The 26,896-nt window shown below is 43.5% G+C and overlaps 1 protein-coding gene across 2 annotated transcripts in view; it reads left to right on the plus strand.

Annotated features, from left to right (window-relative positions):
• The window catches only part of zfp64 (zinc finger protein 64 homolog (mouse)), a 109,556-nt gene that overhangs the window by 25,990 nt on the left and 56,670 nt on the right, over positions 1 to 26,896 (plus strand). The window contains exon 2 of one of the 2 annotated variants that reach the window (XM_068048160.1): positions 22,561 to 22,794. The exons of the other annotated variant lie outside the window; for it this stretch is intronic. Within the exon in view, the coding sequence (XP_067904261.1) occupies positions 22,561 to 22,794 (234 nt within the window). The remainder of the gene's footprint in view (positions 1 to 22,560; positions 22,795 to 26,896) is intronic. 2 annotated transcript variants of the gene reach the window in all.

The raw sequence follows: 26,896 nt of genomic DNA on the forward strand, positions 1-26,896 counted from the left end.
TGGCGAGGTGGAACGCGAATAAACATTGCACTCCTCCCACCTCGGTGGTAACGCTACTATGTCACAAGTGGAGGTGTAAAATGAAAAAAATGTTCATTAACTGCTGCTTTATTACCATGGCAAATGTGAAATGGACTTCTCTCTGCAGCAAATCTTGTATTTGAACTCTCCTCTATCAATGGGTTTTTCACTGATGCCATATTAGTACTCCAACTTTGGTGTACAATTGCCTTTTCTCACATTAGCAATAGCCTTCAGTCTTCCCCAGATGTCTTCATCATGAAACATATAACACTCTGCAGATGATGCTAAATTTGGGATGTTTCAATCAATCGGGAACAGATAGAGCAAATACAAAGGATCTGGAAGGTGGACTGATATCTGAGAAGTGGCATTTTACGTGGACAAATGCAACATAATGAGACTAGGGAAGGGAAATAAACATTGGGATTATAAATGAAATAACTTTAGTCTACAGGATGCAGTGCAAGAGGAGAGGGATCTGGATGTATGGTTGGATGCTCATAGAAAACAACTGTGCAGTGTGCGGCAACAATAAAGAAAGCTGACTATAACTTGGGATATATAGCCAGAGGAATAGAGTGCAAAGCCAGAATGATAGAATGGTTACAGCACAGAAGGAGGCCATTTGGCCTGTCATGTCCATGCTGGCACTCTGCAAGAGCAACTCAGTTCCACTCCCCCACCTTTTCCTCATAGCCTTGCAAATTTTTTCTTTTCAGGTAATTGTCCAATTCTCTTTTGAAAGTCACGATTGAATCTGCCTCCACCGCACTCTCAGGCAGTGCATTCTAGATCCTAACCACTTGTAAAAATGTTTTCCCTCCTGTCCCAATTGCTTCTTTTGCCAATCGTCTTAGATCAATGTCCTCTGGTTCTCGATCCTTCTGCCAACTGGAACAGTTTCTCCTTATCTACTTTGTCTAGACCCTTCATGATTTTGAACACTTCTATCAAATCTCCTTTTAATCTTTTCTTCTCCAAGTGTTACGACTGAGGTGGGAGGAGTGCACTGTTTGTTCTAGTTCCACTTCTCCATTGGTCACAACATATATTAAAATTTTTTCCCACTTACTGATACGGTCAGTCATAAACTCTCTTTTTATCCCAGAATATAAAACACCAACCAGTTTTCTTTAATAAAAGAGTTATCAGTTTATTGTAAAACAAGTCATAGTAAAGCATAAACACACAGATTGAAATATTAAAGTTCCCTTTTTACCTTAGCCTCTCACTCGCACTCTCGCACCCTGGTTAACCGGGGTTGGAGGGGGTGGTGGTGGGGAAAGGCACTATTGGTTTTAGACCTCTATTGCAGATGAAGAAAATCACTTGGGCTGAATGCTTGCTCATTCTTGAGGAAACAGCAGATGAAATATGTTGTGTTCCAAAACAGTCTGGTCTCCGAGTACACTTAGGTTGCTGGGTTCTTTTTAGAACAGTTCTTTTCAGGCAGCGTTGAAAATTAATTTAGCAGCCTTTTCTTCAGAGACAGGAGATGAGTTGACATAATGGACTTCTCAAAGTGTTGTAGAGAGGTGCTGGAAAACTGAGCAGGGTTGTGGTCTTCTCTTCTTCCTTGGAAGTTCTCTTTTCTCTTCTCTCCTTGGAAGTTCTCTTCCTTTTTATACAGTTTAACCCCCAACTCAAAACAATTCAAAGGCGAAACCGACAACAGGAGGTCAACCTTTTGACCTGTCACTCCTTTGTAAACAACTTCTTCGGGTGTCCAAAGTTCTTTGCTGTTTATTGAGCTGGAAGTCAGGTGGTTTCCCAGAAACGCATGTTTTCCTCCCAAGACACCTCAGTGCCCCTCTTAAAAAAAAAAACATTTCCAGGTACTGTTTTTCAAAGTCAAACCCCCTTTGAAAACCCCAAAGTTTAACATTTCTTCAACTTTTTCAAAAATGAATCCTCAGAAAATATATTTAACAAAACAGAAGCATTTTCGTAACACCTCCATCCTTGGAGGAATGAAACACCATTTTTAAATGCATTTGATTACAAGGTGTAAAAAAAAGATGAAAACATTTTAAAACACATTTTCACACCCGCCATTAACTCTTGACCTGCAGTTAATAAAATTCTGCTCTGTACCCTCTTTTCAGATAATTCATAACAAAACTAGATTCTCGATAAAGCACTGCAGTCACATTATTTTTGCCAGCCATGTGGATAATCCTTAAGTGATAGGGCTGTAATTGTAAACTCTATCGGAATAGTCTGGCATTCTGGTTTTTGAACTTTTCCACCAAGTTTATCACCAAATCAGCCAACTGCAACCATCCAAACAGAGACCCTAATTGTTCCAAGTGGTCCTTCCAAGTGTCACTGTAGACCAGCACATCATTAAGAAACGCTGGCTACCATTTGGTTCACTAATCTCTAAAAAGTGGCTGGGGCATTTTTTAGCCCGAATGGCATCACTCAGCATTGGAAAAGACCGTCTGGTGTGACAAAGGCTGATATTTCTTTAGCTCGGGGTGTGAAAGGAACTTGCCAGTATTCCTTTAACAAATCTATTTTTGTAAGAAACATGGCACTGCCCACTTTGTCAATACAGTCTTCCAAGCGAGGAATTGTGTAGGAGTCTGCCTTTGTTACTGCATTAACCTTTGTGTAGTTTATGTAAAGTCTAGTTGAACCATCAAGTTTAGGCGCTGCTATGATTGGGGAACTCGAGCTGCTTTGACTGGGTTCTAGTAGATGATTTTTCAGCATGTATTGGATTTCTGCTTTTACTTGGGCCAGTTTGTCTGGACTAGAGCAGTAAGGATGCTGTTTTATAAGAAAGGATTCTCCTACATCCACATCATGTGTGGCTAAGGTTGTATATCCTGGCTTATCCTTACAGACTCTTAAATGTTGTAAGTAGCCTTATTAGGTCTTCTCATTGTTCCACATTTAAATATGGAATCATAGTGTCCAATCTCCCTAACAATTCAGTATTAGCTAACTGAATAGTAAGAAGTTCAATTTGAGCATTGTCTAGGCCTCCTTCTGCCTCATCTTCACTATCTTTTTCGTCCTTCACTGTCCCTACTACCTGACATACCTGTGCTTGCTTATCTTCCTCCTGGCGATGATATTGTTTCAACATATTGATATGAGACAGCCAATTCTTTTTCCGGTGATCTGAAGTGTCAATCAAATAATTTACTTTACCAATTCTCTTCACTTTATATGGACCACTGAACCGTACTTTCAACATTTCACCCTGTAAAGGCAGTAATACTAACACCTCATCCGCTGTTTGAATGGTTTGCGTCTTAGCATGCTTGTCTGTCCATTTTATCATAAATTTTTGGGAAGCTTTAAGGTGTTCTTGAGCGACTTTTCAAGCTTTCATGAGCCCTTCCCGTAAAACTCTAAAACATAATCTAGCACAGAAGATTCGTCCCTTTATTCTAAAAACCTTTCTTTAATTCGATTTAGAGGACCTCTTATCATGTCCATGAACTAATTCAAAAGGATTAAAACCTGTAGATTCATTAGGTGAATTCCTAGTAGCAGTATGCCCTGATCATTGTTTTGGGAGTCGGATGGTACCTTTCTGAAGCTCTTTGTGTCTGTGGGTGGTAAGCTGAAGACTTTAACTATTATACCCAAATTACCCATAACTTAACTGAAAATTTTTAGATATAAAATTGGAACCTTGATCCGACTGAATCTCAATCGGTAATCCATATCTGGTGAAGAATTGAGTTAATTTCTCTACCACTACCTTAGCAGAAATTGTTCTCAAGGGAATGGCCTCTGGGAATGGAGTAGCCATAGCCATGATAGTGAATATATATTGATGTCCCGCTTTTGTTTTCAGTAAAGGTCCTACACAGTCTACCGACACTCTACTGACCGGTTCCCCAATGCCTGTATGAGAATTGGAGATGCAGGTTGTATGGCAGGTTGTGGTTTTTCCACAATCTGGCATCTTTTACAAAACTGCACTACGTCCTTGGAAAGACCTGGCCAGTAATAATGTTGCCTTATACGTGATTTGGTCTTCCGGATCCCCTCATGTCCCGCTGTAGTAATTTTGCGCGGTATCCTTTCTCTCAGCAATACGGTAGGAGAATGGTGGGGATGTGGTAGGGAATATGGGATTAATGTAGGATTAGTATAATGGGTGGTTGTTGGTAGGCACAGACTCGGTGGGCTGAAGGGCCTGTTTCAGTGCTGTATCTCTAAATAAATAAATTTTTTAAAAAAATACTTTGGCGATACCTCTATCTGATGAACTACTGTCCATTCTTCGTCCACAGAGTCTGTGAGGAGGTCTCCACTTGCTCATCAGAATCCCATTTTTAATAGATTAGCCTTCTGGAACTCCTTTTGCCTCAGCTTCTGTTAGAGCTGATTGTGCCACTTTATTTAACTCTGGATCAGCTTGCGGAGCCTTGATCAGAGAAGACTTATTAAACATTTCTTTCAGATTATCCAAATCCCAAAAGAAAGTTTCAGATGTTCAACTATCTTACGATGACAATTTTACCTCTGACAATGGAACTTGTTCAGCCATTGCTCGGGTTACTACACATGAAGGAAAAATTGCTGGAACCTTTTCCTGCAACTCTCCTGTCTCTTTAACTTCACTTGTTTTTTCTGCGACTACTGGAGAAGCTGCTACGTTCGGTCAGGCCAAATCATTCCCCAGGAATAGGTCAACTATGTCTACTGGCAAACTATGGACAACTCCCACAATTCCCGTTCCAGACATTAGGTCACACTCTAGGTGCACCCGATACAAAGGTATGGATATATACTCCGCGCCTATACCATTCACTAAAACTTTAGCATTCAGTGCACTTTCTGGTGGAAGTGTTATGCCTTTCCCCAGCAAAAGAGTTTGCGTGGCTCCTACATCCCTAAGTATAACTATAGGTTTGCCTGCCTCACTTGAGGGATAAGGAGTTACTTTTCCTTTTGACAAGAATTCCCTATAACTCTCAGGTATCTTATTCACAACCCTTGTACTCACATTGGGCTCTTTTACTTGACCTTACAGCTGCATTCAGAGCTACAGCCTGCTAGAAAGCTGAGCTAGGTTATGGTCGTCTTCCTTGGGATTTCTCGGCTCTCCTTGGAAGTTCTCTTCTCTCCTTGGAAGTTCTCTTCTCTCCTTGGAAGTTCTCTTCTCTTCCTTCTTAGACTGTTTAACCCCCAACTCAGAACAACTCAAAGGCAAAACAGACAACCTTTTGACCTTCATCAATTTTGACCTGTCTCTTCTTTGTAAACAACTTCGTCAGTGTCCAAAAGTTCTCTGTTGTTTATTGAGCTGGAAGTCAGGTGATTTCCCAGAAAGGCGTTTTCCTCAAAAGACCTCTCGGTGTCCCTTGTTTTTTTAAAAAAAAACATTTCCAGGGACCGTTTTTCAAAGTCAAGTGGCCTTTTCATGACCCTCTTTGAAAACTCAAGTTTAACAGTTCTTCAATCTTTCAAAAATGAATCCTCGAAAGATATATTTAGCAAAATACAGAGGCACTTTTGTAGCACCAAGGAGAACAGCTTCAGCTTCTCCAATCTATCTATGTAACTGAAGTTCCTCATCCATAGAACCATTCTCGTGAATCTTTTCTGCACCCCCTCTAATGCCTTCACTAAAGTGTGATGCCCAAAACTGGACACAATACTCCAGTTGAGGCCGAACCAGTGTTTTATACAGGTTCATCATAACTTCTTGCTTTTGTATTCTACACCCCTACTTCTAAAACCCTGAATCCTGTATGCCTTGTTATCTGCTTTCTCAACCTGCCTTGCCACTTTCAATGATTTTTGCACATACGCCCCCAGGTCCCTTTGCTCCTGCACTCCCTTTCGAATTGTACTCTTTATTTTGTATTGCCTGTCCTCGTGCTCCTACCAAAAAGAATCGCTTCACGCTTCTCTGTGTTAAATTGCATCTTCCACCTGTCTGTCCATTCTACCAGCCTGCCTATGTCCTTTTGAAGTTTATCACTATCCTCCTCACAGTTCACGATACTTCAAAGTTTCTTGTCATCTGAAAGTTTTGAAATTGTGCCCTTTGCACCCAAACCTAGGTCATTAATATATATTTTTTAAAAAAGCAATGGTCCTAACACTGACCTCTGGGGAACCTTACTGTGTACTTTTCCTCCACTCCAAAAAAACAGCAGTTCACCACTTCACTCTGTTCCCTGTCACTCAGCCAATTTTGTATCTCTGCTGTTACTGTCATTCCATGTGCTCTAACTTTTCTGACAAGCCTATTATGTGGCACTTTATCAAATCCCTTTTGGAAGTCCATGTATATCATATCAACTGCATTACCTTCACCTTCTCGGTTACGTCATCAAAAAATACAAGCAAGTTAGTTAAACACAATTTGCCGTTAACAAATCTGTGTTGGCTTTCCTTTAATCAATCCACATTTGTCCAAATGACTGTTAATTTTGTCCGGAATTGTTGTTTCTAAAAGCTTTCCCACCACCAAGGTTAAACTGACTGACTTGTATTTGCTGGGTTCATCGTGACACCCTTTCTTGAACAAGGGCGCAACATTTTCAATTCACCAGTCCTCTGGCACCACTCCTGTATCTAAGGAAGTTTGGAAGATTATGGCCAGTGCCTCCGCAATTTCCCTTACTTCCCTCAGTATCCTTGGATGCATCTCATCTGGTCCTGGTGACTTGCCAGCTTTAAGTACAGCCATCCTTTCTAATACCTCCTCTTTATCAATTTTTAGCCTATCCAGTGTCTCAACTACCTCCTCTTCCACTATGACTTTGGCAGCATCTTATTCCTTGGTAAAGACAGATGCAAATAACTCACTTAGTACCTCAGCCATGCCTCCACCTCCATGTGTAAATCTTCTTTTAGGTCCCTAATCGGCCCCACTCCTACTTTTACCACCCTTTTACTACTCGTATACCTATAGAAGACTTTTGGCTTCCCTTTTACGTTGGCTACCTTTCTTTTCTTGCTTCTCCTATTTGTTTTTCTTCCCCTCGGAACCTTTGAAATTCAGCCTGGTTCTTATTTGACCTTGACATCTATCATATGCACTCTTTTTCTGCTTTATCTTACTCTCTATCTCTTTTGTCATCCAGGGTGCTCTGGCTTTGTACCTTTTCCCCTGTGGGAGTGTACCTTGACTGTACCCGAGCTATCTCCTCTTTAAAGGCAGCCCCTTTTTCTGGTACAGTTTTGCCTGCCAATCTTTGATTCCAATTTACCTGGAACAGATGTGTTCTCATCCCATGGAAGTTGGTCCTCCTGCAATTAATTATTTTTGCCCTGGATTGTTCCTTTTCCATAGCCAACCTAAACCTTATGATACTATGATCATTGTCCCCTAAGTGTTCCCTTACTGTCACTTGATCCACTTGACCCACCTCATTTCCCCAGAACCAGATCCAGCAATGCCTTGTTCCTGTTGCACTGGAAACATACTGATGTAGAAAATTCTCCTGAACACACTCTAGAAACTCTTGCCCCTCTCTGCCCTTTACACTATTACTATCCCAATTTATATTAGGATAATTAAATTCCCCCATTATAACTAATAACAAATCCACACAAGACACTGGCCTGGCCACACCTTGGGTACGGTCTACACTTCTGATTGCCTGAAAGATAGCCAGACATTGGAGGCAGTGCAGAATGTGTATAATACTTGCATATTGTTAACTGAACACTAGATGGTTCCCAGATGGGAGTAACCACATTGTGGTAAGGTCTCCCTCGTATTGCTTTTGTTATTTTTAATGGAATATTGTAGAGGGTTTGTAAATAAAATGAGCTAGCTATTTACCACCACAATTTGGGTGTTTATTCAGATGTATCACAGAAAAAGCAACCATACTATTACTTAGCTTAGGACAGTCAGAGCTATGAGGACTGATTGAATACTCTGGGTTTCTTTATTGTGAAGATGATGAGGACTGGGGGAGATAGTATTTTATTGTACTCAAATGTTCAAGATCCTTAAGGGAATACACAAATTGAATCCCAGTATGATTGAGATTTCTGGGGACACAGGCTTAGGCTGAGAAGCGATAAGTTGTAGAGACAATTCAAGTTGAATTATTTTATGCCAAGTCTGAATAAATGCTCAAATTGATGAATTTATGAAATGGACTGCCTGTGGAGGGAGTTAGTGTGGAAGCATTACAGGGAGAACTGGATAAATATTTGAAGAAGTGGGTGCTACAGAAGTATTTGTTTTTGGCACCAGCCAGATGGACTGCAGTTTATTCTGGTCCTGTGAATTCTATGTTTCCTTGTAACTTGAGATATATGCAAATTAATGGAATAATTTACTTAATTTTTTAATGTGGTCTCAAGTTTCTGTGGAACGTACATATATGATTCACAAAGAGAAAAGGCCTGGGCAGTACTTTCTCAGGGTTCAGAGAGTGTATTTGACTGGAGGAAGATTAGGCTGCTGAAGCTGTTCAGTATCTCTTGAGTATACCAGACAGGAGGAGGAGGGAAAAGGGTAAATTCTGAAAGCTCTTGTATCTGTAAATGAAACTGGATTCAAGTGTAATATGCATACACACAAGAAGGTTTGCTTGTAAAAAAAAATGGAATTAAAACCATTGCATTTTTTATATGGAATTTAATTCCTTTGTGCAAGAGTTTCACTAGCATTTCTCAAGATGTTGTTCACTGAGTTGGAGGATATACTAATTTATAAAAATGCGGGTGTAATCAAAAAATGTTATGGGAAAAGTAGAAGAAGTAAGTGTGACACTTAAAAGATGCACAAATCATACGTAAGGTTTTAAATATATTAATAGTTTTAATTCTCTCAAATAGATTTTCAATCATTTCCCAGTTCAAGGTTGAGAAAATTCATTGGGTTGAAATGTTGAAGCAAAGTGCAGCTCTGATTTTAATTTCAATGGATCAATCACTGGAATAAATAATACTCGGTATACTTGAGATCCCGCCTAAAAGGATACAGAGGCACTGGTGAAAGTGCAAAGAAGGTTCAAAAGGGTAAAGCAGAACTGAGAGAATGTTCTTATGTTGCAACCGAGGTGGGAGGAGTGCACTGTTAATTCAGTCCCACGTCTCCACAAGTCACAACATATCAATAAATTTTCCCACTTACTGAAACAGCCAATTAAATACTCATTGTCCCCAGAATAAAACACACGAACCAGGTTTCTTCAAAAAACAACAAAATAATGTGTTTATTATAAAACCAAGCCTTAACAAATAATGAAGTAAATATATATACGAATTGAAATATTAAAGCCCTGTATTATTATCCCAGCCCTCACGCGCACACACAAACATCCAAAAACCGGTTAACTGGGAAAAGGGATTTTTGTTTACGGCTGTTACAAGGGAATAGAAGGAATGAAAAAAAAAATTAGATTGCCAAGATCTGGAATGAAGTTCTTTGGTTTGGCGTGGTGTCCCAAAGTCGAATAGCTGAATGCCACTCAAAGTCTTTCCAGGCAAGGTTGATGAACAGTTGGTTTTGGGTAGGCGTTCAAAGAAATTCAACTGCAGAAGCTTCACATAGATCTTCCAGCAGGGGTGCAGCAACAGAGGTTTTAGTCCTCACACATTTGATGCAAAGTCTTTTTTTTTAAAAAGATACAAGGTTTCTGCACCCATTCAGGGTTTCTTCAAAATTGCAGGAGGCAACAGTACAACTTCATACAAGCTTTTGCTTTTCCAGAGCAGGGATTTTTAGAGAGGTAGTAGTTGTCTGGTTTTTCTTCTGATCTCCTGGTAGGTCCATATGCCGATTCCAACTGCCTGCTTTTAATCCAAAAACCAGCATCTTTTAACAGTTCAAAGTGAAACTAACTTTTCCAAGCAAGTCTCATGCCAAGTCATAAATTCTCTCTTGTCACAACAAGGGGTAGCTCTTGGGTCAAAACCCCTTGTGGTTTTCTTGAAATCACCTGGTTTCCAATATTTGTTTACTGGCGAAAACCAGGAACCTCTTGTTGACTTTTTTTTTTAAAGCATCCATAAAGTTCATCTATCTCCAGATGTTTCAATGTCCATGAAATCCTTTTTTAGTTTTGTTTAAAAAATATAGCTTCCAAGTTTCAACAGCAAATATGGACTCTCGTAACACTTATCAGAAACGGTTGAACAGGAAACTGGAAAAGACATGATTGAGGGGTGAGGTTTTCACATTATAAAAGGGTTTGATGGGGTAGATATAGAGAAAATGTTTCCACTTGAGAGGAGCCAAAACTAGAGATCATAAATATAAGATAGCCACTAATAAATCCAAGAGAGATTTCAGGAGAAACTCCTTAAACCAGAGCGTAATTAGAATGTGCAACTCGCTACCTCAAGAAATAGGTGAGGCGAGTAGCGTGGATGCATGTAAGGGGAAGCTAGATAAGCACATGAGGGAAAAAGGAATCGAAGGATATGTTAATAGGGTTAGATGAAGAGTGGTGGGAGTAGGACCCTCGGGAACATAAATGCCGGCAAAGGCCACTTAGGTCGAATGGCCTGTTTCTGTGCTATAGCTCTGTGGGGTGAACTTTAACCCCATATTTAACATACACAGGACACGGGGCGGTAGCTAACCCACTCCAAGGAGGTGGGTTGTCTGTTTAACTTTTTAGTAAAGCTGGCAGCCTCTGGTTTAATCTGTTTTGTAGGTTTAATTTTGGCCATGCCGTGGGATATCCAGGAGCTTGAGGGAAGTGAGGGCAGCTTTAGAGAGACGGTAAGTGCGTTTTACACCATTGCTTGTAGGTCAGGAGGAACAGAAGTGTTCCCCCCCCCCCCCCCAACCCCCACACCCCCCCCCAACCCCCACACCCCGCCTCCTCAGCCTGGCTCCGGGATCTGACACCTGCCCCCTCCAAGCTCGCACGAGCAGCTGCATGCTCCTTAGCTGGGGATGCGGCCTACTCCGGAGTGCTCCCCGCCTAGCTGGAAGCCAAGCCTATCAATCAGGCCGACATCTGGCTGGGGATCCTGCCCTTAGAAAATATACGCACTCTGTGGAGTTAAAACTCCACAGCCCACAGGGAAATGCAGCCTGACCAAAACTCTGTCCCCCAGTTCGCCAACCCATCCCTGTCAACATTGGCACCTATGTTACTGTATGAAATAAGTGTAACCCAGCTCCCTAATAGGTTCAAACTGCAGTTCCAAAATAATATACAGCACACTTATTGAGTAGTGTTTTTCCTTTGAATTTACTGTGATATGTTTGCAGTGGTAGGCCAGAGGTTTAAATCTGTTTAACTTTAATGAGGTACCACATTCTTTCTAAATTGCTGGGAACATCATTTGATGAAGTGATTGTAGAAATGTGCAATAATATGATTGTGGATGCAATAAAGTAATTGTACCAGTGATTAAAAAGTACATTTAGAAAATTATCCCAAATTATTAAGTAAATGGTTGATATTGAGCTATACAGAGAAGGAAGATTCTAGGGTTATTCCTTGTGTTCTGATGGAGCTGGAAAGTCCAAAGCCAAAGTCTACAGAGCTTTGATCTGGTCCATTGGTTGCAGGATCGCTTTGCTCTGTGTATTGCATGTTGCTTCTGCTGTTTAGCATGCATGTAGTCCTGTATTGTAGTTTCATCAGGTTGGCGCCTCATTTTTAGGTATGCCTGGTTCTGCTCCTGACATGCTCTTGTTGAGCCAGGATTGGTCTTCGGCTTGATGGTATTGGTAGTGTGAGGGATGTGCGGAGCCATGAGGTTACAGATTGTGGTTGAATACAATTCTGCTGCTACTGATGGCCCACAGTGCCTCATGAATTCCCAGTTTTGAGCTGCTAGATCTGTTCTGAGTCTATCTCATTTAGTACTGTGGTAATGCCACATGGTGATGGAGGGTCTCCTCTGTGTGAAGACTGGACTTCATCTCCACAACGATTGTGCAATGGTCACTCCTACCAATACTGTCATGGCGAGATGCATCTGCGACAGGAAGTTTGGTGAGAACAAAGTAAAATAGGTTTTTTCCTCTTGTTGGTGTTCTCACCACCTACTGCCGACCCAGTCTGGCAGCTATATCCTTCAGCTCTCTGCCAGCTTGGTCCGTAGTAGTGCAACCAAGCCACTCTTGGTGATGGACGTTAAAGTTTCCCACCCAGAGTACATTCTGTGTCCTTGGTAACCTCAGTGCTTCTTCCAAATGGTGTTCAACATATAAGAATACTGATTGATCAGCTAAGGGAGGGCAGTAGGTGATAATCAGGAGGTTTCCTTGCCCATATTTGACTCAATGCCATGAGACTTCTTGGGGTCCAGAGTCAATGTTGAGGACCTCCAGGGCCACTCCCTCCTGACTGTATAATGCTGTGCCGCCACCTCTGGATCTGTCCTGCCGATGGGACAGGACATATCCAGGATTGGTGATGGAGGAGACTGGGACATTGTAAGGTATGATTCGGTGAGTATGACGAGATCAGGCTGCTGTTTGACTAGTCTGTGGAACAGCTCTCCCAATTTTGGCACATGTCCCCAGATGTTGTTGAAGAGGATGTCATGCTGGGCTCCCACCTGCCAAGAAGGAGGCATAGTAATTTCACCATAGCGACATTAAATTTTAAATTGTTGCTGGGAAGAAGAGACGGCCTTTTACAAGGGCTGCCAGACTTGGAGGACATTTGCATACCAATAGGGATGATAGAGGTTACTTTCCTTATCTAATTTACCCCACAATGGACTTTGAGCACCGAACATTGAAGGTGAGGGAGCTCAAATTTTAGGATGGCTGCTGGAATAGCCGAATCCACAAACAGATGTAGTCACGTGACAAGCCTGCTTGGCAACCTGTTTTTCTGAATTGTACAAACTGTTTGAAAAAAAAGACTGTTTGCTCCTGGACTGAGAAGATCTCTCCTGTCTGCTCCCATCTCTTTCTCACAAGCCTCTGAATCCACTGAAGACACATGAACTCCAAGAGAGAAAAGTCTCCTACAGCGAAAAAGGTTTAAGAAGAATACTGGGCCCCAATGAAATGTAAGAAATCCCTACAATCAAGGACTCTGCAGTGCGCTTGAAGAACCGTAACAAAAACTTTTCAGATATTGCCTCAAACTTTTCCACTTTATTTTTCTTCTCTTTTCTGTCTCTCTGTTTGCATGTGTGCATCACATAAGCATGCTAGCGTGGGTGCATCGTGTATCCGTAGGTGTCAAACGAATTAAAGTTTAAGTTTAACAAATTACAACTTTTGTTCTTTAAACCTCAGATACCCTGTTTGTGCTTGTTTCCTTGCCTTATAATTGGAAAGCGGTGAACAAGGATTCATCAAGGGGGAGCTAAAACACAATGTGTTTCAAAAATTAAACCCTGTTATGGTAAGACCAGGTGAAGGTTGAGAGGGACCCCTTAGACACCTTTCTCACCTGGTCGTAACAGAAATTTGGGGACTACCGTCCTGCATTTTGCCCACAGTCAAAGGAGAGAAATTGAAAGTGGGAAGCCGAATTGTTCCCAAACAAAAAAAGGCAAGATTTCAATACAGGTTTTCTTGTGGTTGTGTGTGCTTGAATACTAACATGTCCGCAACTGAAGCTAGTAGCTCCCCAAGCCAGGGAGACGTAACTTGGGATAAGTGAAAAGCGTTATCTATGGAGGAGTTGAGAAAAATGGTTGAGCAGTGTGGGATCACTGTATGTAGCAAGGCTAGGAAGTCTGAACCCCTAAAGCTAGTGGCCAAACATTTTTCCCTTGAATCTGAAGAAGCAGAAACAGGGTTATAAGTAGATCCCGATTAGGGTATTCCTAGCAAAGCTATAAATGGAACAGAGGAAACTTGAATTAGTGGAGAGAGAAAAAGAAAGAGCCTTCCAGAAGGAACGTGAAGAAAAAGAGAGGAGAACGAGTGAGAGAGAAAGAATATTATGGAAGGAAGGCAAAGAAAGAGAGCTGAAGCGGCTTGAGTTAACTAGGGGGCAACCGAGTAACCCCAGTGAAAGGGTGGCCAGTATGGAGGAGCATAATTCAGGGCTGGGTACAAAATTGTTAAAACTCGCTCAACTAATCTCAAAATTTAATGAGGAAGATGTTGAAATTTTGTGTCCTTTGAGAAACTGGCAAGGCAGCTAAAATGGCCAGCTAAGACCTGGCCTCTTATTACAAAGCAAGCTGACCGGAAAAGCCCATGAGATTTATTCCCTGTTGCCAGATGAGAGTTCATCAAATTATGAACTGACCAAAAATGCTATTCTCTGCCAGAAGTCTAGAACCCTTGAGAAGCAAGCTAGTTAAACTTATCTGGTGTTTGAGAGAAGTAAGCAGCTGGCTTTTGACTAGTGGCTGACGGCTCTTGAAGTCAAGCTCAGCTGTGAGAATCTCAGAAGTAATTCTGTTAGAGGAATTTAAACACTCTCTCCCACTCTCCATAAAGACCCATGTAGAGGAGCAGCGGGTCCAGAGAGCCCGGCAACTGGCCATTCTGGCCGATGAGTTTGCTTTAATTTATGTCAGTTTCCCAGGGGACAACCTTACCTAGTCACCCCCACAAATCTGAAAAAGACAAAGGATGGGAAGGTGATAGGAGATCAAGCAGTCCTAGGAGAGAAAGAAAAGTAGGAGATGCAGGGGGTCCTCCTGTAGCCAAAAAGGAAGGTGCTGTGAGCAAGAGTGAGACCTGGAGACTTGTGTGCTTCCATTGTAATAAAGTGGGGCATTTAAAAGCTGACTGCTGGAAACTAAAGGGAAAAGCTTTAGGGTTAACCAGGGCACACCAGCTCAGTGAAAACAGGAATCTGATGGCAAGCAGAGCAGAACAAGCTGTGGCTTTGACTGCAGAAAGAGTGAGACCCAGGAAGCTTACGGTTGCAAGTGCAGGAAAATTTAATAAGATTCCTGAAGGTTATCAGGGTTTTGTGTCTGAAGGGAAAGTAACCCCATACCCCTCGAGTGGGGCAAGCAAGCCCATAGTAATCCTCAGGGACACAGGGGCCACTAGATCTCTTTCACTGGGAAAAGGCCTGATCTTTACCCCAGAGGGTGCAGGGAACACCAGAATGGCAGTGAATGGTATTGGAGGGCAGTGTTTGCCTGTGCCTGTACCTGTACACTGGGTGCACCTGGAGTGTGACCTAGTTTCGGGACCGGTGACCAAAGGGATTGTCCCGAGTTTGCCTGTGGAAGGGGCTGACCTGCTCCTAGGTCATGATCTGGCAGGGGTGAAGGCGGTAGTCCCTACCCCTCCACAGTAGCGAAAGAAAGACCGCAGAAGGTGAGAGAGACAGGGCAGTGGCAGGAGACGACCCTTGCAGTTTCCCTGAATGTGTCGTGGATCAGGCCCCGAGAGGAGACTGAATTAGCACTGTAAGCAGATGACCAGGTCTGTCTGTCTGAGACTTTCTTTGGAACGCTAGGAGACCCAAAGAATAAATTAAATGGATTTTCCATAGCTGAGGCTCAGAGAGCCAACCCTGTATTGAGAGTTAGCACAGGCTACCCAGTCTGAAAGTGAAGCAGAGGGAGTCCCTGATTGCTACTATGTAAAGACTGAGCTACTGATGAGGAAATGGAGTTCTCCTCACAGACCTGAGAGCAAGGAGTGGACAGTAGTTCACCAGTTAGTGGTGCCACAGAGGTACCAGAGAGAAATATTAAGAAGGGCCCACGAGACTACTGTGGCTGTACATGCCAGTATACGAAAGACCAGTTTGACTGGCCAAATCTCCACAAAGATGTGGTGGAGTACTGCAGGAGTTGCCACATGTGCCAGGTTGAAGGGATACCCCAACCTACAGTGAAACCTGCACCTCCAAGTCCTGTACCGGTGTTAGGAGGAGCCCCCAGCAGAGAGCTGGTAAACTGTAAGGGACCCCTGCCGAGAACAAAAGGGGACAGGCAAGCACATGGCTGGCAAAAGGTTAGAAAGGGGAGGGGTAAAAGTGACCAAGAGGGCAGGTTAAAGGAAGCCTGGGAGGAATCACAGATGAAAACCCCTGCTGTCCGGTGAGCCAAACCCGAAAAATTTGAAATGTTAGACCCACGTCCTCCTACGTAAATGCAGACTCTAGAAGCACCCCACCAGAATTGCTAACAGCATTTACAGGAACCTGCAGAAACAAAGAAAGACCTCTAAGGGGCACAGAAACTCTGCAGGTGATGCCTCACCTAGTCGAAGTGCCACAGGGGAGTGCAGTAGAGTCTGCACAAATACCTGCAGGCAGGAATATCCCAGAGGACAAAGGGGAGATTAGCAAAGAATCCTCCCCTACAGCCAGAAAAAAGAAAACCACCCATCCCGCTAAAGTCAAAAGCCAAATGAAGCACTGAAGGAGAGTTCAGGATAGACCTGCCAACTGCTGACTCTCCTAATAAAAAAAAACAAAATTCCAACTCCGGGCTAATTAAACCTGACCATCTTAAAGACCCTAGGCAACCATGGAATGGGCAAACTGAAGGAAAACTTCCCCAAAGAACCACATATTTATTGGGATGCCAAAAAAGGGGCAATTAAAGCAGCACACACCAAGAAAAGCTAGGCTGTAATAAATTTTTGGATTCATGAATGAATGGGAATGAATGAGAGAAATGCATTTTTTTCTGTATCTTCTATTTTCCCTCATCCCTTTTAATGAATGCGCCTTTTTTCAAATCGCATTTCTTTCCGCTTGGTGTGGAGGTGTCATGCTGGGCCCCACCTGTCAAGAATGAGGCATAGTAATTTTGCCATATGAACATTAACTTTCAAATTGTTGCTGGGAGGAAGAGAAGGCCTGTTAGAAGGGCTACCAGACTTGGATGGAGGACATGTGTCCCTATTGGTACGCAAGAGAGTTTACTTCCCTTATCCAATTTAACCCACAATGGACTTTGAGCACCAGACATTGAAGGCGAGGGAGCTCAAATTTCAGGATGACTGCTGGGATAGCTGAGTCCACAAACAGACATGGTCACGTGACTAGCCTGCTTGGCAACCGGGTTTTTCTGAATTATACAAACCGTTTGGGGGGGGAAAAAAAAGACTGCACCTGGATTGAGAAGATGGGGAGCGGCCTTGACTTTTTTTTTCTCCTGTCTGCTCCCATCTCTTGCTCACCAGCCTCTGAATCCACTGAAGACACATGAACCCCAAGAGTGAAAAGTCTCCTACAGCGAACAAGGTTTAAGAAGAATACTGGGCCCCAATGAAAAGCAAGATCTACTTTCAATCAAGGACTCTACAGTGAGCTCGTGGAACCATAACAGAAACTCTTCAGATATTGCCTCAAACTTTTCCACTTTATTTTTCTTCTCTTTTCTGTCTCTATTTCCATGTGTGTATTGCGTATGCATGCTAGCGTGGGCACGTCGTGTATCCGTAGGCATCAACCGAATTAGAGTTTAAGTTCAAGTTTAATTAATGTCAACTTTTCCTCTTTAAACCAAAGAAAACCTGTTTGTGCTGGTTTCGTTGCCTTATAATTGGGAAGCGGTGAACAAGGATTCACCAAGGGGGAGCTAATACACTGTTTTAAAAATGAAACCCTGTTATGGTGAAGGCTGAGAGGGAACCCTAGACATCTTTCTCACCTGGTCGTAACAAGGACCTTGCTGGGTTGATTGGGCAGGGTGTGCCTTTGTGGTCAATGCCAGGTGGACCATCTGGTTTTATTCTTAACCCCCAAGGGAAAGTCAGTTGTGAACGGGTGGAATGATAACATTTTTTAAATTTCAAATCGGACTCCAAACGAACCCACTTCCAGTTTTATGAAGGTGTGTTGGTGGTGTGAGCAACCATTCGTTCTCTGGAGGTGGGTCAGTCAATGAATCTTTTAAGGAAGCTGTAGCTTCCCTTTTAACAAGAATTTTATTTTTTAACTTGTGGAGGCTATTAATTCCAGGCCTCAGCAATCCCAGCAGGTAAGTGGAGGTAAGAAGGCTGGATCCATGCTGTGGGTCCCTTTATTGCACTCCTTGTTGGCCAGGAGAAGCAGTTACCTCCAGGTGTTCGGACTCTCACAATCGGCCTATTCCTAAACTGCCGTGATGTCCAATTTGACTCTTCCCACGTTGTCCAATTATTCCCATGATGTCCAATCCCTCCCCTTGCCTCAAATTGAACCCCCCCCGCCCCCCCGGAGCCCTCCGTCCTACACACTCTGCTTCTCTCACTAGAGGTCTTTTGCGTATCACCCCTCATTCACCAAACCACTGGCTGCCATGCTTTTAACCACTTAGACACTATGTTGTGGAATTCCCTTTATAAATGTCTCTACCTCCTGCTCTTCCTTTAAGATCTTCCTCTAAATCCATTTTTTGACCAGCTCTCCTAATAACTGCTCCTTAGGCTTGATGCAGACGTCTTTAGCTGGCGGGCAGCCATAAAGACAGGGCTAAATTGTGGCGAGTCGAAGAGACTTAGTAGTTGGCAGGAAAAAAGACAGAGGCGCAAGGGGAGAGCCAACTGTGCAACAGCCCCAACAAACAAATTTCTCTGCAGCACCTGTGGAAGAGCCTGTCACTCCAGAATTGGCCTTTATAGCCACTCCAGGCGCTGCTTCACAAACCACTGACCACCTCCAGGCGCGTATCCATTGTCTCTCGAGATAAGGAGGCCCAAAAGAAAAAAGAAAGGCTTGATGTCCATTTTTTTGTTGCACCTCCTTGGGACATTTTTCTACATTAAAGGTACTATATCAATGCAAGTTGTTGTTGATCTCAATCAGCTTGGCGATATGAGCACCATAGTTAATCGCAGACCATGGGGCCGACCATGACTCATGGCCCTCCTGCCTTGGGCGCTATGGCGTTGGAAGGATGAATGAGAACGGGCAGAGACTGCTTGAGTTGTGTACCTATCATAACCTCTGCATCACCAACTCGTTCTTTCACACTAAACCCTGTCACCAGGTTTCATGGAGGCACCCAAGATCACGTCGTTGGCACCAGCTAGACCTCATTGTCACAAGGCGAGCCGCCTTAAACAGTGTTCAAATCACACGCAGCTTCCACAGTGCGGACTGCGACACCGACCACTCCCTGGTGTGCAGCAAGGTTAGACTCAGACCAAAGAAGTTGCATCATTCCAAGCAGAAGGGCCACCCGCGCATCAACACGAGCAGAATTTCTCACCCACAGCTGTTACAAAAATTTCTAAATTCACTTGTAACAGCCCTTCAAAACACTCCCACAGGGGATGCTGAGACCAAGTGGGCCCACATCAGAGACGCCATCTATGAGTCAGCTTTGACCACCTACGGCAAAAGTGCGAAGAGAAATGCAGACTGGTTTCAATCTCATAATGAAGAGCTGGAACCTGTCATAGCCGCTAAGCGCATTGCACTTTTGAACTACAAGAAAGCCCCCAGCGATTTAACATCCGCAGCACTTAAAGCAGCCAGAAGTACTGCACAAAGAACAGCTAGGCGTTGCGCAAACGACTACTGGCAACACCTATGCAGTCATATTCAGCTGGCCTCAGACACCGGAAACATCAGAGGAATGTATGATGGCATGAAGAGAGCTCTTGGGCCAACCATCAAGAAGATCACCCCCCTCAAATCTAAATCGGGGGACATAATCACTGACCAACGCAAACAGATGGACCGCTGGGCTGAGCACTACCTAGAACTGTACTCCAGGGAGAATGCTGTCACTGAGACGGCCCTCAATGCAGCCCAGCCTCTACCAGTCATGGATGAGCTGGACATACAGCCAACCAAATCGGAACTCAGTGATGCCATTGATTCCCTAGCCAGCGGAAAAGCCCCTGGGAAGGACAGCATTACCCCTGAAATAATCAAGAGTGCCAAGCCTGCTATACTCTCAGCACTACATGAACTGCTATGCCTGTGCTGGGACGAGGGAGCAGTACCCCAGGACATGCGCGATGCCAACATCATCACCCTCTATAAAAACAAAGGTGACCGCGGTGACTGCAACAACTACCGTGGAATCTCCCTGCTCAGCATAGTGGGGAAAGTCTTTGCTCGAGTCGCTCTGAACAGGCTCCAGAAGCTGGCCGAGCGCGTCTACCCTGAGGCACAGTGTGGCTTTCGTGCAGAGAGATCGACTATTGACATGCTGTTCTCCCTTCGTCAGATACAGGAGAAATGCCGTGAACAACAGATGCCCCTCTACATTGCTTTCATTGATCTCACCAAAGCCTTTGACCTCGTCAGCAGACGTGGTCTCTTCAGACTACTAGAAAAGATCGGATGTCCACCAAAGCTACTAAGTATCATCACCTCATTCCATGACAATATGAAAGGCACAATTCAACATGGTGGCTCCTCATCAGAGCCCTTTCCTATCCTGAGTGGTGTGAAACAGGGCTGTGTTCTCGCACCCACACTTTTTGGGATTTTCTTCTCCCTGCTGCTTTCACATGCGTTCAAATCCTCTGAAGAAGGAATTTTCCTCCACACAAGATCAGGGGGCAGGTTGTTCAACCTTGCCCGTCTAAGAGCGAAGTCCAAAGTACGGAAAGTCCTCATCAGAGAACTCCTCTTTGCTGACGATGCTGCTTTAACATCTCACACTGAAGAATGCCTGCAGAGTCTCATCGACAGGTTTGCGTCTGCCTGCAATGAATTTGGCCTAACCATCAGCCTCAAGAAAACGAACATCATGGGGCAGGATGTCAGAAATGCTCCATCCATCAATATTGGCGACCACGCTCTGGAAGTGGTTCAAGAGTTCACCTACCTAGGCTCAACTATCACCAGTAACCTGTCTCTAGATGCAGAAATCAACAAGCGCATGGGTAAGGCTTCCACTGCTATGTTCAGACTGGCCAAGAGAGTGTGGGAAAATGGCGCACTGACACGGAACACAAAAGTCCGAGTGTATCAGGCCTGTGTCCTCAGTACCTTGCTCTACGGCAGCGAGGCCCTGGACAACGTATGCCAGCCAAGAGCGACGTCTCAATTCATTCCATCTTCGCTGCCTTCGGAGAATACTTGGCATCAGGTGGCAGGACTATATCTCCAACACAGAAGTCCTTGAAGCGGCCAACATCCCCAGCTTATACACACTACTGAGTCAGCGGCGCTTGAGATGGCTTGGCCATGTGAGCCGCATGGAAGATGGCAGGATCCCCAAAGACACATTGTACAGCGAGCTCGCCACTGGTATCAGACCCACCGGCCGTCCATGTCTCCGTTATAAAGACGTCTGCAAACGCGACATGAAATCGTGTGACATTGATCACAAGTCGTGGGAGTCAGTTGCCAGCATTCGCCAGAGCTGGCGGGCAGCCATAAAGACAGGGCTAAATTGTGGCGAGTCGAAGAGACTTAGTAGTTGGCAGGAAAAAAGACAGAGGCGCAAGGGGAGAGCCAACTGTGCAACAGCCCCAACAAACAAATTTCTCTGCAGCACCTGTGGAAGAGCCTGTCACTCCAGAATTGGCCTTTATAGCCACTCCAGGCGCTGCTTCACAAACCACTGACCACCTCCAGGCGCGTATCCATTGTCTCTCGAGATAAGGAGGCCCAAAAGAAAGTTAATCGCAGAATCCTCAGCATCCGTAGGTTAAGGATGGTAGAAATCACCATGAGTTCTTGTGTCTATTAAACCATTAGGAAGTATGTGTGTATAGCTGTTGATTGAGAACAGGATTGGGCTTGGCTGTATTGCATTGAGTGATGGAGTAGGCTGCCAACAGTCTCTATGGAACTATGGACTGAATTTTATGAGTGCGCTGCAGTTTGCAGCGGCACACTCTTAAAAGTATTGTGCATGCCGCGCGGATGCGCTGTCCCTGAGCCCCCGTGATATTACGCGCGGGGGCTTATTTAAATAGAGGGGGCGGAGTGGCGCATTCCTGGCGCCAGTGCCATTTTTAAAGGGCTTTAAGCCCTTACAAAGTAATTTTAATTTTCAAAGGTACAGTCATTGGGAAGTTTTATTGGCAATGAATAAAGATGTTGAGGCCCTTCCCCAACCCCCACAATGGTCGCTTAAGTGGCATTAATTCTCAAAAAATTATTTGTTCTTTTCCTAAACTTTCCCCCCCGAACCTTTGAGGATTTGGCCTCTAACCGCTTCCCACCATCCCCACATCCAATAAAATGTGTTCTCCCCAGTCCTCCACCCCTCCCGCCAGGTTCTCGCCCGGCACTCTGTACGGAGTTCCGAAGGCATGCGGAGCGCAAATGGCAGCTGTAATATTGGAGTGGGACGGCCGCCACCTGAAGGTAGATTAATTTGCATTTCATTAAATCTTATTTTAATATGGAGATGAAGGGCCCGCCACCTAGTGGCGGGGGAACCACACCAAGGTCCAGCTGCTGCCGGTAATATGCGGCGGGCCCTTCTCGTTGCGGGTTGAGGCGGGCCATCCTCCACATCGTTTTACCGGCCCCCGCGCCACGACCCGCAGCGTCGAGTTGCCGTAAAATTCAGCCCCATATCACAAGAAGTGTTGATCCCTTAAAGGAAAAGGGGGAGGGTTGTCAAGCCTGTTCATTTCGTAAGTATACTATATACCCTATTGGGTACTGTACTAATTAATTTTCTGACAAAATATTCTGTACAGATGCTTTCCAGTCTTCAAGACTGCTGTATTCCAGGTTTTAGTGTGCAGAGGAGAGCAGCTTTATAAAAGAGGGAGACAAAAATTCTTCTGTGTTATGCTGTGCTCTAATTTCTTCTTTTGTGTAGTTTCTCCAGGGGCCACGGTGTTGGTAGAAGTAAGTGCAGATATTCACATCTGCGGCATCTGCAAACAACAGTACAACACGCTAGATACTTTTGTAGCCCACAAGCAAAATGGCTGCCACCTTGGGGCAACTGCAGGCACCAGTTCTGTTCAATTTGTGGCAGAGGCAGTGACACCGGCTACCCAAACTCAGACTGCTACAAGTATGATAACGGCACAGACCCAGACCATCGCAGGTACGGGAGATACTGGAGGACCTTTTGGTGCATTTATTTGAGTTACTGCTAGAAAAGTGGTAGCATGGTGATTGTTACTAAAACTGTTAGAGTGCTTATCTGAAGTACTGTCATGGCTATAGGCTGAACTTAATTACATAGCTGTGTGAATCGAAGGAAATTAGTTAAGCTTTAAAGGTCAGCTTTCTGTGTAAATTTAAATAAGGATGCAAGGTTAATACAGCATCTTTATTTTATTTATGTATTTAGAGATACAGCACTGAAATAGGCCCTTCGGCCCAACGAGTCTGTGTCGACCATCAACCACCCATTTATACTAATCCTACATTAATCCCATATTCCTACCGCATCCCCACCTTCCCTCAATTCCCCGAAGGGCAATTTATAATGGCCAATTTATCTATCAACCTGCAAGTCTTTGGCTGTGGGAGGAAACTGGAGCACCCGCAGAAAACTCACGCAGTCACAGGGAGAACTTGCAACCTCCGCACAGGCATTACCCAGAATTGAACCCGGGTCGCTGGAGCTGTGAGGCTGCGGTGCTAACCACTGCGCCACTGTGCTGCCCAATTAACCCAATAAATTGCTTAGTCACCTGACCTAGTATATTCGGGGGCTGAAATTAACTTCGGAAAGGAAAAATAAATTTTGAAATCCAAGATTTTCCTCAAAATAGCTGAAATCACATCTAAAATATCGTTGTCTTGGAATTACTGTGTAATATGAATTCTGACTTTATTGTTTAAGTTGGTGTTTTTATTTTCTGATGTGTATAATATAAAGTAGTTAATATTTGTAGCTTTAAGTTACTGCTCTACAGAGTGACAGGGAAGTACAGTTCCAGTGATGGGCAAGAAGACCAGCACAGCTTCATGCTTAAGCCGCAATGATGTAGGTTGCACTCAAAATCTAAGTATTTTGATGTGGCTTTGATTCTTTGTAATGAGCTGACAGGAAAGAGATACGTGATATGCACTCTAAATCAATTGTGCAAGTTCCTGTTAAACAACTGATAAAGAACAATGGATGTCTAGCTGTGAGTTTTAAAGTAATAATTTATTTAAGTAGTTTGAGGTCCTAAACCACAAGAGCAAAGCATCACCCTGAGACTACATTACGACTGTGAACTCAGTTAAAGAAATTTGTTATTCTCTATATTATATTTCATTTTGTTACCCTGATAGGGAGGAAATGATGATCAAAATAGTGATGTGATGTCGGTGAAAATGTAAAGAAGGTCCTGCGATAACTTAATGATTAAATGTGTCACATTATGCATTACTGAAGTATATAGCTAAGAAGGATTAATACCTGGTCTCAGCTGAGTTAGCTGATCTCAGCTAATGCAGCAATAGAGGAACTGTAACTGGCCTCAGCACTCCTGGGTTAGTGAGATTGAAAATTCAGCCAGGACTCCCATTCCTGATCAGTTGCCCCTGATGGAATTCCACAAAGATAAATGTTGATGAAGGCAGGATTGGCACAGTAACTCATTGGGCATTATACTTGCCTAGTCAACCATTAAGAAACCAACAAAAGGAGTTTGATGGGAATAGGAGTGATGCCAAGTTTTTTAAGCACTTTCAGAACAAATGCAATATAAAGCTGTCTGTACTCTGCCCTCTGAACGTAACTTTCTTTGAAAATCACCTCACTCCACCAATGTAAATATTTCAATTTCCCTCACCAATGTTGTGCACTCTGAGTGAGGGTACCAGTCATCAAGAGCCTTCTGTTCATTTTCTCACTGAGGGTTGTTGCTGATAGCTATCTCTGCAGAAAATTGGTGTGTGGTCACTGTATCAGTAGCATTAGAAAGAGAAGTGATCTGGAGCCAAGATATAAACTTAGAATAACAGAATAGTTACAGGATGAAGGAGGCCATTCAGCACGTCATGTCTGTGTCAGCTGTCTTCAAGAGTATCTCTGCTAGACCCACTCTCTTGCCCTTTCTCTCTTCAGGTGCTTTGAAATCTCCCTCCACCACACTTCCGGGCAGTGCATTCCAGTTCCTAACCACTTGCGTAAAAAACATTATCCCTGTGTGGCCGTTGCTTCTTTTGCCACTCGCCTTAAATCGGTGTCCACTGCTTCTCGACCCTTCCACCAAAAGTAATAATTTCCCCTATCTACTCTGTCTAGACCCTTCATGACTTTGAACACCCCTATCAAATTTTCTGTCAGCCTTCTCCAAGGAGAACAACCCCAGCTTCTCCAATCTATCCTCACAACTGAAGTCTCCTCTTCCTGGAATCATTCTTGTAAACCTTTTCTGCACCTTCTACAAAGCCTTCACATCTTCCCTAAAGTGTGGTGCCCAGAATTGGACACATTACTCCAGTTGAGGCTGAACTAGTGTTTTTATATAAATTTATCATAACTTCCTTGCTTTTGTATTCCAAGCCCCTATTTCTAAAGCGCAGGATCGTTTTTAACCACTTTCTCAGCCTGCCCTGCCACTTTCAATGATTTGTGCACATATACTCCCAGTTCTCTCTCTTCCTGCACCCACTTTAGAATTGCACCCTTTATTTTATATTGCCTCTCTTTGTTCTTCCAACCAAAATGTATCACTTCACACTTCTCTGCAATGAATTCCATCAGCCTGTCTATCTTTTTGAAGTTTTGTGTCACCTGAAAGTTTTGAAATTGTGCCCTGTACACCTAAGTCTAGGTCATTAATATATATCAAGAAAAACCGTAGTTCTAGTACTGATCCCTGGGGAGCCCCACTGTATACCTTTGTCTGGCCTGAAAAACAACTGTTCACCACTACTCTTGGTTTCCTATCACTCAGTCAACTTTGTATCCATGCTGCCACTGTCTGTCTTATTCCATAATCTTGTCAGCAAAATTGAAGCCCATTATTTGGCACCATCCAAACTGCTTTTGGAAGTCCATGTACAGCGCATCAACTGCATTACCCTCATCAACCCTCACTGTCAACCTAAAGTAAGCTTAAAGTACTACAGTTCTGGGTGGAATTTAATTTGAATAGTCACAATAGTTGGATTTCACCAAATTATTAGAAAATATCAGACAATGTAACTTATATTAATGCCAAGATCACAAATAGAATGTATTATCTGATGATGTGACCAACACACATAGTGGGCTCGATTTTAACTCTGGATAGGTTTTGAGTGAGTTAAAATCTTTCCTAGTATGTACTTAGAAAATGATGTCTCTGTTACTGAGAAGTAGTCTCATTGAAAGGCAGAGGTGCCATCATCTAGGTGAAAACAAAGCTTCAATCCTTTACAACTGTCATTAGGTCTTGGAAGTCCAAGAAAAGCCTTTTAATTACTCCCTTTTTTATATAAAAAAAATACACTGGGAATTGAGGAGCAATATTATCCCATTTTCTGCCATTTCTTTGCTATAATGAATGCGCCATGTTTGGCATCAGTGGCCATAACAATCCATGCAATTGATTAACACGATCCAAAATGAAAGGTAATGATTATGACAATGACAATTATTACAGAAGGTTATTCACTTAGAAATTGCACTGTTAATATACATTAAACTGTGCATTTCTATCTATTTGGTGTCATTACACAGTATATGTTGATGGGAAATAACACACTATGTATTTTTATTAAATAATAGATATTTGAGACTATTTGTAAAACAGAAATCTAATCCAGCAAGTTGGACAAAAAGCAGGACAAATCCAATCCGGCAATTACCGCCCCATCAGTCTGCTCTCGATCATCAGCAAAGTGATGGAAGATGTCATCGACAGTGCTTTCAAATGCCACTTAAACAGCAACAGTTTGCGCACTTGTGCCCAGTTTGGGTTCCGCCAGGGCCATTCGGCTCCTGACCTCATTACACCCTTGGTCCAAACATGGACAAAAGAGCTGAACTCGAGGTGAAGGGAGAGCGATTGCCTTTGACTTCAAGGCAGCGTTTTACTGAGTGTAGCATCAAGGAACCTGAGCCAAATTAAAGTCAATGGGAATCAGAGGGAAAACTCTGCACTGTTGGAGTCATGCCGAACACAAAGGAAGATGGTTGTGGTTGTTGAACGCCAATCATCTCAGCCCCAGGGCATTGCTGCAGGAGATCCTCAGGGTAGTATCCTAGGCCCAACCAT

This window comes from Heterodontus francisci, chromosome 16 (genome assembly GCF_036365525.1).
Source record: "Heterodontus francisci isolate sHetFra1 chromosome 16, sHetFra1.hap1, whole genome shotgun sequence".
NCBI classification, from domain to species: domain Eukaryota; kingdom Metazoa; phylum Chordata; class Chondrichthyes; order Heterodontiformes; family Heterodontidae; genus Heterodontus; species Heterodontus francisci.